The sequence below is a fragment of the Haemaphysalis longicornis genome, unplaced genomic scaffold, assembly GCF_048455015.1.
Source record: "Haemaphysalis longicornis isolate Haplotype H1 unplaced genomic scaffold, Haemaphysalis longicornis Haplotype H1 scaffold_5, whole genome shotgun sequence".
Lineage (NCBI taxonomy): Eukaryota > Metazoa > Arthropoda > Arachnida > Ixodida > Ixodidae > Haemaphysalis > Haemaphysalis longicornis.
The window spans coordinates 151,305,592-151,319,978 of record NW_027526385.1 but is presented as its reverse complement, the minus strand read 5'-3'; the positions used below and the strand labels follow the sequence as shown (position 1 = coordinate 151,319,978).

The window sequence follows — 14,387 nt, the reverse complement described above, 5'->3', positions numbered from 1 at the left end:
CGCATTTTTTCAATTATGTCAAGAGACCAACTAGCCCCCCAGACAGCTTTGAAGAGCGCAGGAGTAGAATGGAGTGAGCCGCGCCGATACCCGCTTTATATTCGCAGCGCGCGCCGTAGAGGGAGAGGTAGCACCTGCTGCTGCAACGCCTCTTTCAGCGCCGGAGCACGCGCATGCGCGCCCGCACCTGTTGTTGAGAGCGAGGAGGAGCGGGGGAGGGGCGAACGTGCTGGCTGGCTGCGGACTCCGATCGCCAACGGACGGTTTTCGCTGACCGTTTTTGACGCTCCGCTATGCTCCCGGCGGTCCGCTTAGCACAACCGGAGCGTCAGCGGCAGAACGGCTTTTAGCTAAGCGATAACCGTATCTCCCTCGACGGGGAATGATTCGCGTTACTGGTCGTGCCCTGTGCGCGTGCAAACCAAAACGTCATTGCAAACTTAGATACGAATTGGAATTTGGTCGCTCAAGTAATGTAAACTACCGAGTTTAGTGCCTTATTTCACTTTTTAATTACAATGTAGTTGCTTACACGGTATAATGGTTCTAAATAATCTAAAAGAAGCCGAAAAGCTTTGGAATAGCCAAGACAAGGCTGTTTTTCTCGGCGCTGCATAAAAGCAGCCCCGCGCTTCGATCGGCGTTTTTCGCTTCCGTACTAAGCTCGTTGAGGAGTGTGGCACTCTTGCCTGCTCGGAAGCGCTTTCGGGATTTCGTCGCTGGTGTTTCAAATGAAAAAAACGCAGTTCGAGGGAGCGCGCTCGCATCGCGGGGGCAGCCATGTTGTAATTCCGCGCGGTAGCGTAAGCTGGCGCGGTCCGCTAAGATGCCCCTGTTAGCGGAGCGGGGCCAGCGGCCAGCGGAACGGAGCGGACGAGCGCAGCGCCAGCGGAACGACACGCGAAAAAAAAGAGTTTTAGCTCGATCGGCTGCCGCCTCCAGCGAAGTAGGGTGCCTGGATGTTCCTCCTCGCCCGCCCCTCGGAACATCCAGGCACCCTACAGCGAAGCGTTGTACTGCGCCATCTGTCCGTTAAAAATTGAACTAGTCTGATAGGAATGTTGAACTCCGCGGGGTGTCAATTCTCGGCCCACCGCCCGATTCACCGTGGCGACGCCGCGAACCCATTTGTGGTCGTCGCCAAAAGGCCTCGTCGCGGCCGCCTCCCGCAAAATGCACAGGTCTTCGTACGCCGTGAAGCACTGCGGGGCTTCTTGACTTGCCGCATTTCGGTTGCGTCCGTGCGCGTTGACGACGCACCGCCGCTCGCGCTACAGGCAGCCATTTTGAATGCCGACGCTCGCTCGCTGGGCCGCTGGCGCGCTGCGCTGGGATGACCGAACGAGCGGGCGAGCTCGCAGCGTTGTAAAGCCGCTGGCCGCATAAGCGTACTGACGCATGCGCAGTGGCGCCTCCGCTCGTCCGCTCCGTTCCGCTGCCCGCTGGCTCGCTCTGCTAAAACTCTCTGATGCTCCCGCTAGCTATCGGAGCGGAGCGGGCCGTCAGAAACGGTCAGCTAAAACTCTCTATTGTGAGTTAAAGAAATGATCTGCATTTAATAAATATTGAACGTGGGCTTCACTTGGCACACGGATAACACACATAACACAGCCTGACACAGCCCGGCGCAGCCGGTCGGCAAAAACAACATAAACAAACCCAATGTATGGTTCGCGGCAATATCTTGCCCCCCAAAAGTGGCCTTCAAGAGTGGCAAAAACGGCTTGTCGAGGACCGAATCAAAGGCGGCCTTTATGTCCAGGAACATTGCGGTTGATGTGCAGTTAGAACTAAGTGATTTTTCAAGAGGGGAGACTAGAGCAATTATGTTTTCTATCGCTGATGTGTTCTAACGAAAACCATTCATTTCCTGAGAATAAGCCTTCCTGCTCTCAAGAAACCATGTAAGCCTGGTCTGTATCATCTTTTCCATTAGCTTTCGTATACGGCTCAGCAAGGCGTTAGGCAGGAAGGGTGCACAACTGGTTGGCGCCTTCCGACATTTTTAAACTGGAATTATTTTTGCAAACTTCCAGTCGGCGGGCAATTTACCTTATTGCCATAATGAATTGTAGTCTACTAGTAGACGTAGCTCAAAGGGCCGAGATAGATGGGCTATGGCTTCGTAGCTGACGCTGGCATGGCCTGGTGTAGAGCGCTAGCTAACATCAGAGATCGCCGAAGAAAGCTCTTGTATAGTAAAGGGAAGATCAAGGGCTGGCTCCGACACTGCCGAGATAATAGAGGAGGGGGCACGTACGATTCGGTGGGGAAGCATTCCTACGATAAAAGAAGCTTGCGGTGTTCTTCGGCCACTTCTTTCAAAGACGCGCGCGCATGGATTGAGAGAGCAATGAACGGGTGCAGCTTCCGAGTACATTTCGCGTGTCGGAAGCTGCCTGACGTTCAGCGTAGCGCAGAAGCTCATCGAACTTTGTTGGCGTAGCTTGTTCAACGGCCGTCTGAAATGCCCTTGCGCTCACCGAGAAGCTTGCAGGCCCTCTATGGTTTTTGTACGCAACGCCTTCCTCTCCGCCCGCCTTCGTATGGCGCACAACCTCTGGTGCTCTCTATTATTTTTTGGAATGTCATGGTGTTTGGTTACGCAGCGCTTGGTGTCCCGAAAACAAGATGCAATCGAATCGACGAGTTCTTCATCCCCAGTCACAGCTGCCACGCATCCATTCGAAGCACTCATAAATGCATCCCAGTTCGTACATTTCATTTTCATCAAGCGAAATGACTCTTGGGCGTCGAGGGTGCACATCAAAATATGGTAAGGTTCATTTCCCCTCGTTTCTACGTCTGGGGCCCACGAAAATTGTCGAGACAATTTAGCAGAGGCGAAGGATAGATCAATGCATCTAATGACTGTTGGGAACTTTAGGTAAGTGATGCTGCCGTCATTTAGTCGTTCAGTACTGTCGGTAATTAGCACATCAGCCATCTTCTCCAATCTTGCGCTCGTGTGCGTTCTCCCCCACATTACGTTGTGTGCATTAAAATCCCAACAAATAATGTCGCGAGTGGACTTAATCTTTTTTATATCTTCCAGCCGCGACACATCGAAGGCACCACCTGGCTCGCGGTAGGCGAATAATAAAATAAAACGTTGATGGCAGATAACAATAGTCCCACAAACATACAAATTTCTGCCGTGCGGTGTGATGTCAGCTTCAACAAAGGGCATGTCATCACAAAAAGCGACAAATAGCCAGCGTGGCCCGTTATATCGCCGCGAGTGCAATAGTTCATAACCGTTTATACGAAATGCATCACCCAAACGAAGCTGTGAAATGACAATGAAATGAGAGCGGTAAGTGTTATTCAAGTAACCAATGTGTGCGAGCTTAGGCCGCAAGCCACGAGCATTCTAATGAAAAAAATCGTGGACTTCCTGCAATTTGTGTGAACTGACAAGGCAGCTTCTACCTCGGGGAGGCGTACAGAACACGGAAGTGCACGGAGTAAAGGCTTGATAGAAGCCTTCAACATAGAAATTAGAACCTGACCAAGGTCAGCAGTGGGAGTGCTGACTGTCGTCAGGCGTCGATGGTCGTTCCATGTGCGCAGGGTCTGGGAGGTACTGGCATGTTCGGACTGAGCCGAGGACTTCGGTTGCGTGTTTTCTGACAGCAGCGACTTGTGGTTCCCCCAAACAGACATTGTGTATGACTTGTTAGGTGTCGTATTGATTTGCGAATACTGTTCTGCGCGAAGACAGTTGGTTGACTTGTTAGGTGTCATCTGATGTGTTTAAAGAGAGTTCGTGGACGAAAACACGACCTGTCAGTGTACTCTCGAGATACGCCATGAATCTGCGAAACGTCGCTGAGTAGGAGCATGGAACCGAAACTCGTATGGTAATACCAGCGAATCCTGTGACTTTTAATAGCCTATTTGCCGCAGCAAGTATTGATACCGTGGCAATGAGGCTTCCATCCTTGTTAAGGTCATGTGTCAATACTTTTTCTTGAGCCGACATGACGACTGCTGCGACTAGAAGGCTCGGATTCACCCGCCAAAGGGAACGCCCTGATTGTGTTTGCTGAATTTTCACTAGTATTCCTGCTGGTCGCGCTTTTTTGTACCTGACTACTGTAAATGCAGCCTTGTCTATTGCTTCGACTTCTTCAGCCATCGTAGCAGCGTCGTCTTGCCCCTCGGTGACAGCACGTTCCTTCTGGCCAGGTTGGTCTTGTGAAGGTCCACATGCTCCCTCACTGAGTAGTGATGGCGGGACGTGCTGGTGACTATCCGCTGACGTCATTTTCACGCAGAGGCCTTCCATAATGACATCATCGAGTAAAGGCGATGACAGCGGGGCCCGCTCGCGGCGTTGAAGGAGCCATTTCACGTGCGGCACCTGCCTTGCAGACATCTTCAGACAATTAAAAGGCGACCGCACGTAGCAATAGAGTGCACAGTGCGGTTAAAGTAGAGTAAAATGCGAGAATTCACAGAGAACATTAAACAGACAGCGTATACTGCGCTCGTCGTCTTCTTCCTTTGGCTACGTGGTGAACACTCGTGTTTCGTGATTTTGGATAACAGGGAAATTTGGCTGTGGCTTAACTTAGTTATGTCTGGGTGTGCGTAGTGAGAGGTAGGGTTAATGTAATTGTTTAGCTTAGTTCTCTGTACCGTTACGACGCTTCTCGAGGCGCGTGGCTCGTTCTTCCTCTGTCTCCTCGGCTCGCTGCCTCCTCTTGGTTTCGTTCCTACAAAGAAGCCTCACGACGAATACCCCCTAGCCGCCCCTTCTATATGCACAATTTTTTTTCTATTTTTGAAATGTTTATCTTTTGTTTTTTGTTATTTAGTTCTTACTTCTTATTTTTTATTATTTTTCATTTTTCTTGGCGCGGCGAGCTGCGCTGCCAACCGCAGCGGTGGCAATCGCTAGGTTCCCTAGCCGCCGCAGGTTCCCTAGGAACCGCTGCCAGCTAGGGAACCGAGGTGCCGCCACCGGTCACAGCGAAACGTCTAGAATACGGCCATTGCAGCTCTCGCTACAATAAGAGCCCCTCGTGAGGTGGTTGCGTCAACGCATGATGACTGTCGTTTGCGTTACTTTTCTCGTTCATTAAAACCTACGACGCGTTCATTCTGAGGAGGCGCGAGCTATTTTCCTTTTATTTAGATTGCTTGGTTAGTGAATAAAATTGTTTTGGTAGTCTGCACTGTGCCTGTATGTTGTTCGTGCCTTGGTGTATTTGCCACAGTCAGTACAAACTAGCGCTGTTTTTGACAGATTTGTCGAAGCGACGAATCGACATTTCGACATATTGCCTTATAACGTGTTGCCCTAGCTCTACTACGAGGTACCCTATTGCGAAATCCCTTTCGACAAATAGTCCTACAGCCGACCACGTCATCGCCACAGGTATTACGGTCAGTTGTTCACCAGGGGAACTGAACACATCTCATTTTGAACGTTCAACGTTTCCTGTTACGTGATGTACAGTCTTTGTCAAAATTTTGTGGGCCACGGCGACCGTGGCTGAAGCAGGCGCGCGGCCAAGCAGGGGCGCTGCGCTTGCCGCTGTCGGCTGGTTACGCGGCTAAAGAGAGTGAGGGGAACCTTCTCGCTTCCTTTAGTAGCGCGATAAGTGCAGCGAGGCTGGTTTCTCAGAGGAGGCGCACTTCGCTTCAGCGCAGGCACTTTGCGCAGCTCTTGTTGCGCCGGACCATGGAGGAAAAAAAAGCTTAGGAGAGGCCCTGACGTCACACCCAGCGCAGCCGGAAACGCCATTTCTGAAAGTCGAATGGCGGACTCTTTTTCCCTCTCTCTCGGTGCACCTTCTCCGCCTCCTCCCTCCTGTATCGCCTCTCTTGTCGTCTGCATCTGCCAGCACCGAGCCGGCGGAAATCAGCTGATAGGCAGGTAGAAGGCCGTTTTGCAGAGCGTGACCGTGAACCTAAACGCGCGGTTACACGGCCTTCAGTGTGGCCGCAGCAGTTTTGCGAAGCGGCTCGCTCTAACAATGCCGCAATGCTCGGTGCCAGGCTGCAAGTCGCGATCGGTACCCAAGGAATTGGGCGTCACTTTCCACCGGTGAGTGCATCATTCCGCTGAATAGTATTGCTGTACATTGGTGTGCATTCATCCTTTGTTTGCAATCGCCGCTTTTTATAGGTTCCCAAGCGATGGAGAACGCCGGAAACAGTGGGCGAACGCCGTGCGGCTACCGGACTGGAAAGTGCCCAAGTTTGCGTTGCAGTTTCACTGGCAATCCCAGAGATGACTAGTCAATTAAACGGCCGTTCTATATATATAGGTACGCAGCACTTCATGCAGATTTCAAGCCAAAAAATTGTGGAGTGTTTTTACCGTTGTTCGCGTGCCTTCGATAGAATGTTTTGCGAAGGAGGAGGAGGAGTAAGCAAAATGTTTTATTGAGCAAAAAAAAAAAGAGAGGGTAGGTGGCGTCAATAAACGTTTTTTTGCAAAGTTTCAACTTGTCGCAGTGTCAGTAAATTCAAGGTGATGTGAGCTAAAAACGTTCATACACTAACCTCGCAGTCAAGCGTTGAAAAGCGAAATCCAGAGCGAGACCACAAAAAAGATACAGAATACAGATTCCAAGGTACAGATCCAACACTCTTCCAGTCAACAGACGGACACCTACCAAGGTAATAGGACGATGGAATTATATCAACCGGGAATCTCCCTTGTAACAATTTTGCAAAGGCCCTGCCGCGCATCGCCGGCCTAGCAAACTACATGCAGCGGCGATAACCAAAAAATTCTGTTGTGAATCGTTCGGTTGCAAGTCGCCTACGCACTGCCCACCGTGTATCACTTCCCGAAAATCTACTTGACGGGTGTCCGCGCGTACGACGGGACGGCGCGTTCACGATATCTGCACTTCAATAGGCGCGTCGTGATCGCGACCGGAGCAAAAGCTTGACGCGGTACAAGGTGCACTTGCAAGTAGAAATGAAATGACATATTCACATCGGCGCAGCTGTCGCAACTCGCAGCATCCTTTTCGAGTTCCGCAAGACCACAGCGCAGAAAAGCGAAGCAGCAATCTTCGCAATCGCATGACAACGCCGGCGCTGCCTTTCCTCCATTACTGGCGGACGGCGGGCGGGCCGTTGCTAGGACGCCGTTGTTAACGCGACTTCCAATGGCCGCCGAAAACACGTGACTTCCTCCACACTTTTGCCAATGCGCGGGGATAGCTGAGGGCCTCTCCTAAGCTTTTTTTCCTCCATGCGCCGGACACACTACAAAAGCAAGAGCAAAAGTTCCCCTCGCTCTCTTAGCCGCGCAACCAGCCGACAGCGGCAAGCGCAGCGCCCCTGTTCGGTCGCGCGCCTGCTCCGGCCACGGTCGCCGTGGCCCACAAAATTTTGACAAAGAGTGTACTTTTCGACGCACTTGCCACGTACTACTTCTGCTTACATCGATTTCATCCTGTGCATTGAATTCGCCCAATTGTTCGGTGGTTGACGAGAGGATGTTCTGCAATCGATGCTTAATTTGTGGAATTTATCAGGCGCTTGGCAAAGAAGATGAAGGCGGAGAGGCGCGTTAGCACGCGTGGCGCCGCCGGAAGGCGTTAGCCATTAGAGAGATTTGAATAATGCACGCAAACGTACGCAAAGAGTTGATGAACGCCATTTTTTTCGTCGTTCGCACTGAGCATGCCCCGTACACTTAGCCGGTTTCGCGTTTATCGGGCGGAATACTTTAGCAAAGTAACGTGCGTACGCGAGGCGGATTGCGTATCTCCTTGTTTCCCACATGGCGGCAAGTATACCATCCATTGTTCCGCACTTCCGTGGACAGTAATTTGTCTTTGGTGACCAAGTTCTTTGCTCTTATGTTTTTTAAGCGTGGCGTGGTTTTCACGTCGCCATCGTGCAGCGCTGAATCGCCGCGACATCACTGACTGCCCTAAGGAAGTTTTGCAGTCAGGCCAGCGAGAGAAGCTGGGTGTGTGTCGTGGACGCGTTCGCTTTGCCATGAAATGCGCTGTACCCTGAAATGCGATAAAAGCGGTGATGGAATCCGATTGCCGCGGGATCCCAGCCGCCGCACACGGGGACAACACAGCAGCTGGACCGAAAGTGGTTGCCAGCGCCCACGTGACCCATACGTGTCAATAACAGCGCGGATTGGCGCGGCGGCTTAGAGGAAAGGATGGCGGTACTTTCCTGCTTCCAGTGACATTAAACAGGGATCACACTACTAGAGTGTACAAGAAGTTTAGTACACCCTAACACGACTATAACTGAATTCGAAGGCGGCTTGTGCCTGGTTGCAAAGGCAACCGATGTAAGAGATTGTCCAAATAGCGGCACTCTGGACAGCGACAGAAGAATCATCGCTGTGGGGAAGCACGTTTCCCAACGTTGCCGCTTTCCGCCACGCGTCATCCCGATTAAACCAAAGCACTGTGACGGCTAGCAATTGGAGGACAGGGGCAGGAGTAGAAGGAACGGGCTTGCTCGTCCGCTCGGGGCTGACGCGTTTGGCATTAAAAAATTACAGGAGGCGATGGCAAACGTAACGGTTTAACGCATGGGTGTGCGAGAGTAGCGATGACACAGGAACAGCAGCCAGCTGGCAAGCCTCCAGCATGGCAGTCGAACGGGCAGAGCAACATTCTCACTCGAGCCTGCGGTGGGATCTTACTTCGCTCACCGAAGGGCGAGAATTTACACACAAAATGTGCCAACTGTACGCAGTGTTTAGCGCTTTGTGCACGGCAGGAAAAAAAGTACAGATACAAAAAAAAAACAGTTCCACAGGTCCCGTGTTAGTAACCACTGAAAGCTGTGCAGGAAAGAGAGAGAGGGAGAGAAAGGATGGGTTTAACGGACGCCAGAATCTAACGCACTCTTGCCGAGTAGGTGGCGACGAATCAACTGCCGACCCCGGCAACTGCTGTTCGAAGGGGAACTGCCAACGTCGCATTTTCGAGGTCATTTGATCGAAGCAGGTGGTCCTCGCCTCCTATCATCGAATCCACGTGGGAAAGCATCTCGGCGCGCTGTCAAAGCTCGGGCAGCACGCAGCACACGCACACACAGTCGATTCGAAACACCATGAATGGTTTATCCATGGCTTATGCAGTTGCCTGATGTACTGTGGCGAGATTTAATAAACACCGATCAAAAAGAAAACTCGTGTTTCTCTTTTAATTTCTATCTGTCATGAGACCACTCCAGTTGCGACGCCATCTGAAAATTAATTTAGTATTAGAATTTTGCCATCAACTTACGGCTTTCGCATTGAAGTGCCTTGAGAACTAAACCTCTATTTGGGGTCAGATCTGCAGCCAAATTCCTGAACCTTGTTACATTTTATTGCTGTGGTACAACAACATTCGATAAATCCAGCACTGAGGTTTTCCAGCGTTCAAACTAGTGCCAGTCTGTACGTGCAGCGGCCTCGGATACATCGCAAGAAGCCTGGTACTATTTGCACAGCGAGGAAATTTCGCAGCTTGCCATTGCATTAAGTGCCCATGAGTCGTGGCTGTTCTTGGAGGCGTGCACTACAGCCTAGAACCCTGGCCATAACAGCTAGCTGCTTGCAATCATGCGTATTGTCCCCGATGACCCCGTGGCGAATCCTCTGCTGAGCACGACGCCGTTTTCATCCCGGCCGCGGTGGTCCCTCTTTTGAAGACGATTGTATTTGCTGGGCTACTTAAAAACAATAATTTTTGTCGATCTGTCTGTCTGTCTGTCTGTCTGTCTGTCTGTCTGTCTGTCTGTCTGTCTGTCTGTCTGTCTGTCTGTCTGTCTGTCTGTCTGTCTGTCTGTCTGTCTTTCTGTCTGTCTGTCTGTCTGTCTGTCTGTCCCTCCATTCAGCTGCCCTGCCAAAAGTTAAAATCATTCTTCAACGAGATATTTGTATAGGCAAAACACTTCGAAAATACTAAATCTGGTACAACATTTCATGCTTGCCAACAGTATTTAGCAAAAATATATTAACCATACTGAGGCAAAGCATAAATATATATTTGATACTACCAGTGTTCTTTTAATGCAAAGAGATGTGGGCCGATTTTTGCGACAGCAAATAAAAAGAGCGTTAAAAACAATCTCTTGGCAAAAATACAAAAAGGGCTCGCGCTCGAGCCTCGAGCTCGATACGGCGCCCCAAGCACCACAGGATGAAAAGACAGCAGCAGCTGGTGCACCAGCAGTGCGGACGATAAAAACTGAATTCAACTCACAAACTTTCATTGCATTTATTATCGGAGGAGCAAGAGATGAGAGGAATAGCCGTTAGAGGTGGGTGAGGGAGAGAGAACAGGCAGTTACGTGACAGGGGCGGCAGGAACCCAGCCAAGAGAGCAGATACGCGGCCATTCGTTCTATTTCGCACGGAGACGAAAGCGAAATTTTGTTGAGACTTGGGCGCACGTTAAAAATCCCCAGGTGGTCTTAATTATCTCACAGTGATATACTGCCGCGTGCTTCCTACCCACGTGCAGCTTCGGCGTGTAAGAATTATTTCTCGAATGGCCGTCAATAAAGGCATTGAGACCAAAACTTGTACCGACCACAAGAACAGGCGAGGTAAACGGTGAATGGGGCGGTGTATGCCTGACATGATTAGCATTGGACAACATTTTCGGGCATCTACACTTTGTCATGGTTTCTGTTGATGTCAATTTTTAGGGGCGAAGCTCCTAAAGCCATGGGTCTGTCCATCCCTTGTGTCTCGTGGTACGTGACCGCCGCATGCTTTCGGAGATGTCGCAAAGTGGGCCGCGTTGCACGCGCAAGAACCGGCTGCAACCGGCAGCGCGAACTCGGCACCGGGAGCGCGAGCTTGTCTGTGTTCGCCAACGGAGGCGCGAGCGCACGTGCACTGCGAGGGGGAGATCACGCAAGAGATCACGCCACGAACGCAGGCAGTCGTTCTCGGAGATCGAACGAGACGCAACGACCTTTGCTCGTTTTCTCTCGTCTGGTTCGGGCACAAGTTCGCCCTAAATAAAAGTTCTTTCTTTACCGTTGTGTCCCATCCTACGTGACAAATTGTGGTGGAGGTGCGGGGTAGTCCTCAAAGGCGCGGGGTCTTTCACCAAGTCTGGGCCTGGGAGCATTGACTCCGAAAATAAAAGTTGATCTGAACAATGTACGCACACAGTCTTACGTCTTTCTTAATGATGTAATGGGCGAACTTTCACGGGATAGTTACGGTTACCGATGATCTCCCCCTCTCGAGCTTCGCCCCACTTATCATCATTCATTCCGTGGATATGGCGTGATTTTTTGTTGGTATTGTTGGAATTTTAATTTTGGATGTCAAAACTACTGTCTATTTTTGCTTACATATGCCATCTCATGCTTATTATAATGTTTGTTTTGGATGTTTTAGCCCCGTAACAACTGCGCTACACGGCCGTCATGAGGCCTTCGATCGTATTTCATTTCCAGTGGCTCATTTTCTATAATAAGACGCCCTTGTGCGTATGAAGTGAACCTTCAATTGAAAGCTCCCGTATAGCGCAACTAGGTGCTAGTTTTCTTGGACATAAGCACAACTCGACCATTCAAGCGCGAGGAAGGGGCCTTTCTTCGTTTCGCTTTCGAAGTTATCACTGCGTCAGTCGTTTCATGAAAAGATGTGGCGAAACCGGCCCCAACGTTAACCGAGAGGGCTAGGAGGCGGCCCTACTTCTTTGCCTAAACCTTCAGATGCAGAAGGCATTTGTCCAGAGATCCAGTTTGGCGGCTTCGGCAAGTAGGGTCCCGGAGTAGGGACTCCGCCTAGTATGTGCCGCCCCAATATGGGCCTAACATTTCTCTTTGCTGTAGTAAATGTTTTTCACCACCATCTGGCACCTTGAAGAACCAGAAAGAATATAAAGCAAAGGTGTTACTACTCCGGGGAATCCCACCACGAAGTTTGCTATTTGACGTTTCTGGTGCAGTTTGGACATTGGTATCCTATGTAAAGACTTGATGATTTAGCATTGTTTTGTTGTGCTCATGCATCGAGGAAGCTGTCTACAGGGATCCGCAGCAAATCTCTTGATATCTGAAGCCTCGAAACTCCGGCGTCGACGGTTGCGCCATAAACCATTCCGTGTTAGTTCTGTTGGTACAAGAATTCCAGCTGTGTAGAGAGTTCCAACATCGAGACTCGGCTAAACGTGCTCGTCCACACCACGCTCTACGAATACGGCCAAATCAGCGTTCACCAGTGGGCCTTAATTGCGATTCCCGAAGAAGATGGGGAGCACGAAAATAAAGCCCGCCAGGTGGGGGCGATCATTATCGGAGCGTACTGGTAGTGGTGCTCTGTTGCGGTTGGGAGTAATGGGCACATAACGAAAACGAGCGGAAAAAAATTACACAACTTCCCGTGGGGAACCATGAGGAGGATGCGAAGCATCATGGGGGTTCCGTGTAGGTTCCATTGTGTTGCCGTTATGTTGTTTTATTTATCGGAGCACGAATGGGAACGTAGTGTGAACCCCCATGTAGAGACAGAGAAATGTAGAGACAGCGAAGAGACCGACACCTGCGTTACCTGATCGAACACCTCCTGGTTCTCGTCTTTCTTTATTTCACCGTCGCACACTCAGCAAGATGGCAATCAGCGCCAGACCGGAACAGCACCTAAATTTTCCCATTACGCCTTTTGCTTCCACAAGTCTATAGCTTCACAGTTTTAGTTAGATTTACCGGAAAGATGAACACGTCAGGGGGAGGCATAAACATTTAATTCAGCAGTCAATGTTGTTGGGTTGACCGCCAGGTGGGGGACCTCCTTAGTCCAGGAAGCGCTGGGTCTTGGCGGCCTGTCTCACCCGGTATACCAGGTGTTGTTGGTGATCCGCGTTGGAGCTGGTCAACCGACCCTCCCACTGCTCAAATGAGGGATTTGGATTTAGGTCAAGGGACGGTGTGTGGAGGCACTCCCATACCATGTGAAAGAGAGCTCATGGCTATATACAGAATTTACAAGTGTATGCGGACAATGTCGGATGCATTGAGTGCAGTAATGTACCTTGTGGAAATGTGATAGTTTGTAGCTGTCTGTAGATGACCGTGTCTTCGCGAGACATGTTGAGATGTGGAGCCGGAAAGCTTCTTTGCCACAAGCGGTAGTGGGCCAGGATTTCACTGTACCTTCTAGTGATTATTTCTCGTGTTGGGCTCATGGAAGGACTGGCTGGCATCCCAGAAGGAGGCGCCCAGTGTGTATGAGCTCGGGTTGCTGCATGAGCAGCCTCATTTTCTTCCAGTTATGAATGAGCCGGTGTCCATATGATTAAAATCTCGGTTAAATCAGGGTGGGCCGGTAGAATGTCCTCTGCTGGTGATGAAATGCGTCCAATTTGGAAGTTTCCACACGCTGTCTGGGAGTCTGATATGATGGTTACATGTTCTTTGCCAGTTCTTTACATGTTCTTTGCTGCAAGGGCAATGGCAGCTTCTTCGGCGGTGTCGACGATGTCCTGGGTAGGTATAGAAGCAGAAACTAGCAGCTCCAGTCCCTGATTATTGACTATGAAGATGGCATCGGTTGATCGACCGGTGTATAGTGATGCGTCTGCGTACCTACCGTCAGGCCGTTTTCCGCATGCAGTTCGAAGAGCTTGAACTCTTGCCGTGCGTAGATCTTTGTTGTGGATCGAATGCATGTTTCTGGGTACCTGGGCGACAGTGATGTTCTCTCTAAGATGTAGGCGACTGCGTTGTTCAGCGTCAGACATTTTTTTCTTCAAGTTGGAGAAGTGTGCTTTTGAAAGTTCGACCTTTTTTAAGTGTCACGTAGGTGCGACTAAGAAATCGCGGGCATGGTTGTGCGAAAGTATGGCTGGTATATGCATTTAGCGATGAAACAGGCTTTTAGTTTTTTAACTCAACAAAACGGAACCTTGCAGGTCTTGCAGGCTTCGCTGTGAACTCGGCGCTGAATCCGATGTCACCATAGGGATTTTCGACTTTGAATTTTCTCAACACCTGCGCACAAAAGGAACATTTAAAACAAGCTTAAACACAGCCTCCCATCTCAAGTTTAATCTATCCCCCATGTCTTCGGTTCGTACATGCTAAACAAGTCCTTTTGCATTGCCGCCGTCGGCCATTCAGAGTGATAACTGTATTTGCGTCTAGTCACCACCAACAGTTAGCTGCCTCGCAAAAAAGGTACAGTATTAACAGGGAGAGAGTTAGATAACTTTAATGATATAGAGAACAGCCCAACACCGAGCTTGGCTTGCTACTCCGTATGGCAATGAATAGGCGTAAGAACCCGAAGCACATGATCACATCAACACCACACGAAGACGCATACCAAGCGCACAGAAACACTAAAAGATGCACAAACTCCAACTTTACTCACGCACAGGAGCTAGATTAAGGTAAATCCTTCAAATAATTTTGTCCAAGCTACA

General features: G+C 50.2%; 1 protein-coding gene across 1 annotated transcript in view; it reads right to left on the bottom strand.

The window, feature by feature from the left end:
• Nucleotides 1–13,711: 13,711 nt before the first annotated feature.
• LOC144138744 (putative cytochrome P450 49a1) overlaps nucleotides 13,712–14,387 on the bottom strand; it is a 69,060-nt gene continuing 68,384 nt past the window's right edge. The window contains exon 9 of the mRNA XM_077671160.1: nucleotides 13,712–13,953. Coding sequence (XP_077527286.1) covers nucleotides 13,840–13,953 — 114 coding nt within the window. The 3' untranslated portion in view covers nucleotides 13,712–13,839. The remainder of the gene's footprint in view (nucleotides 13,954–14,387) is intronic.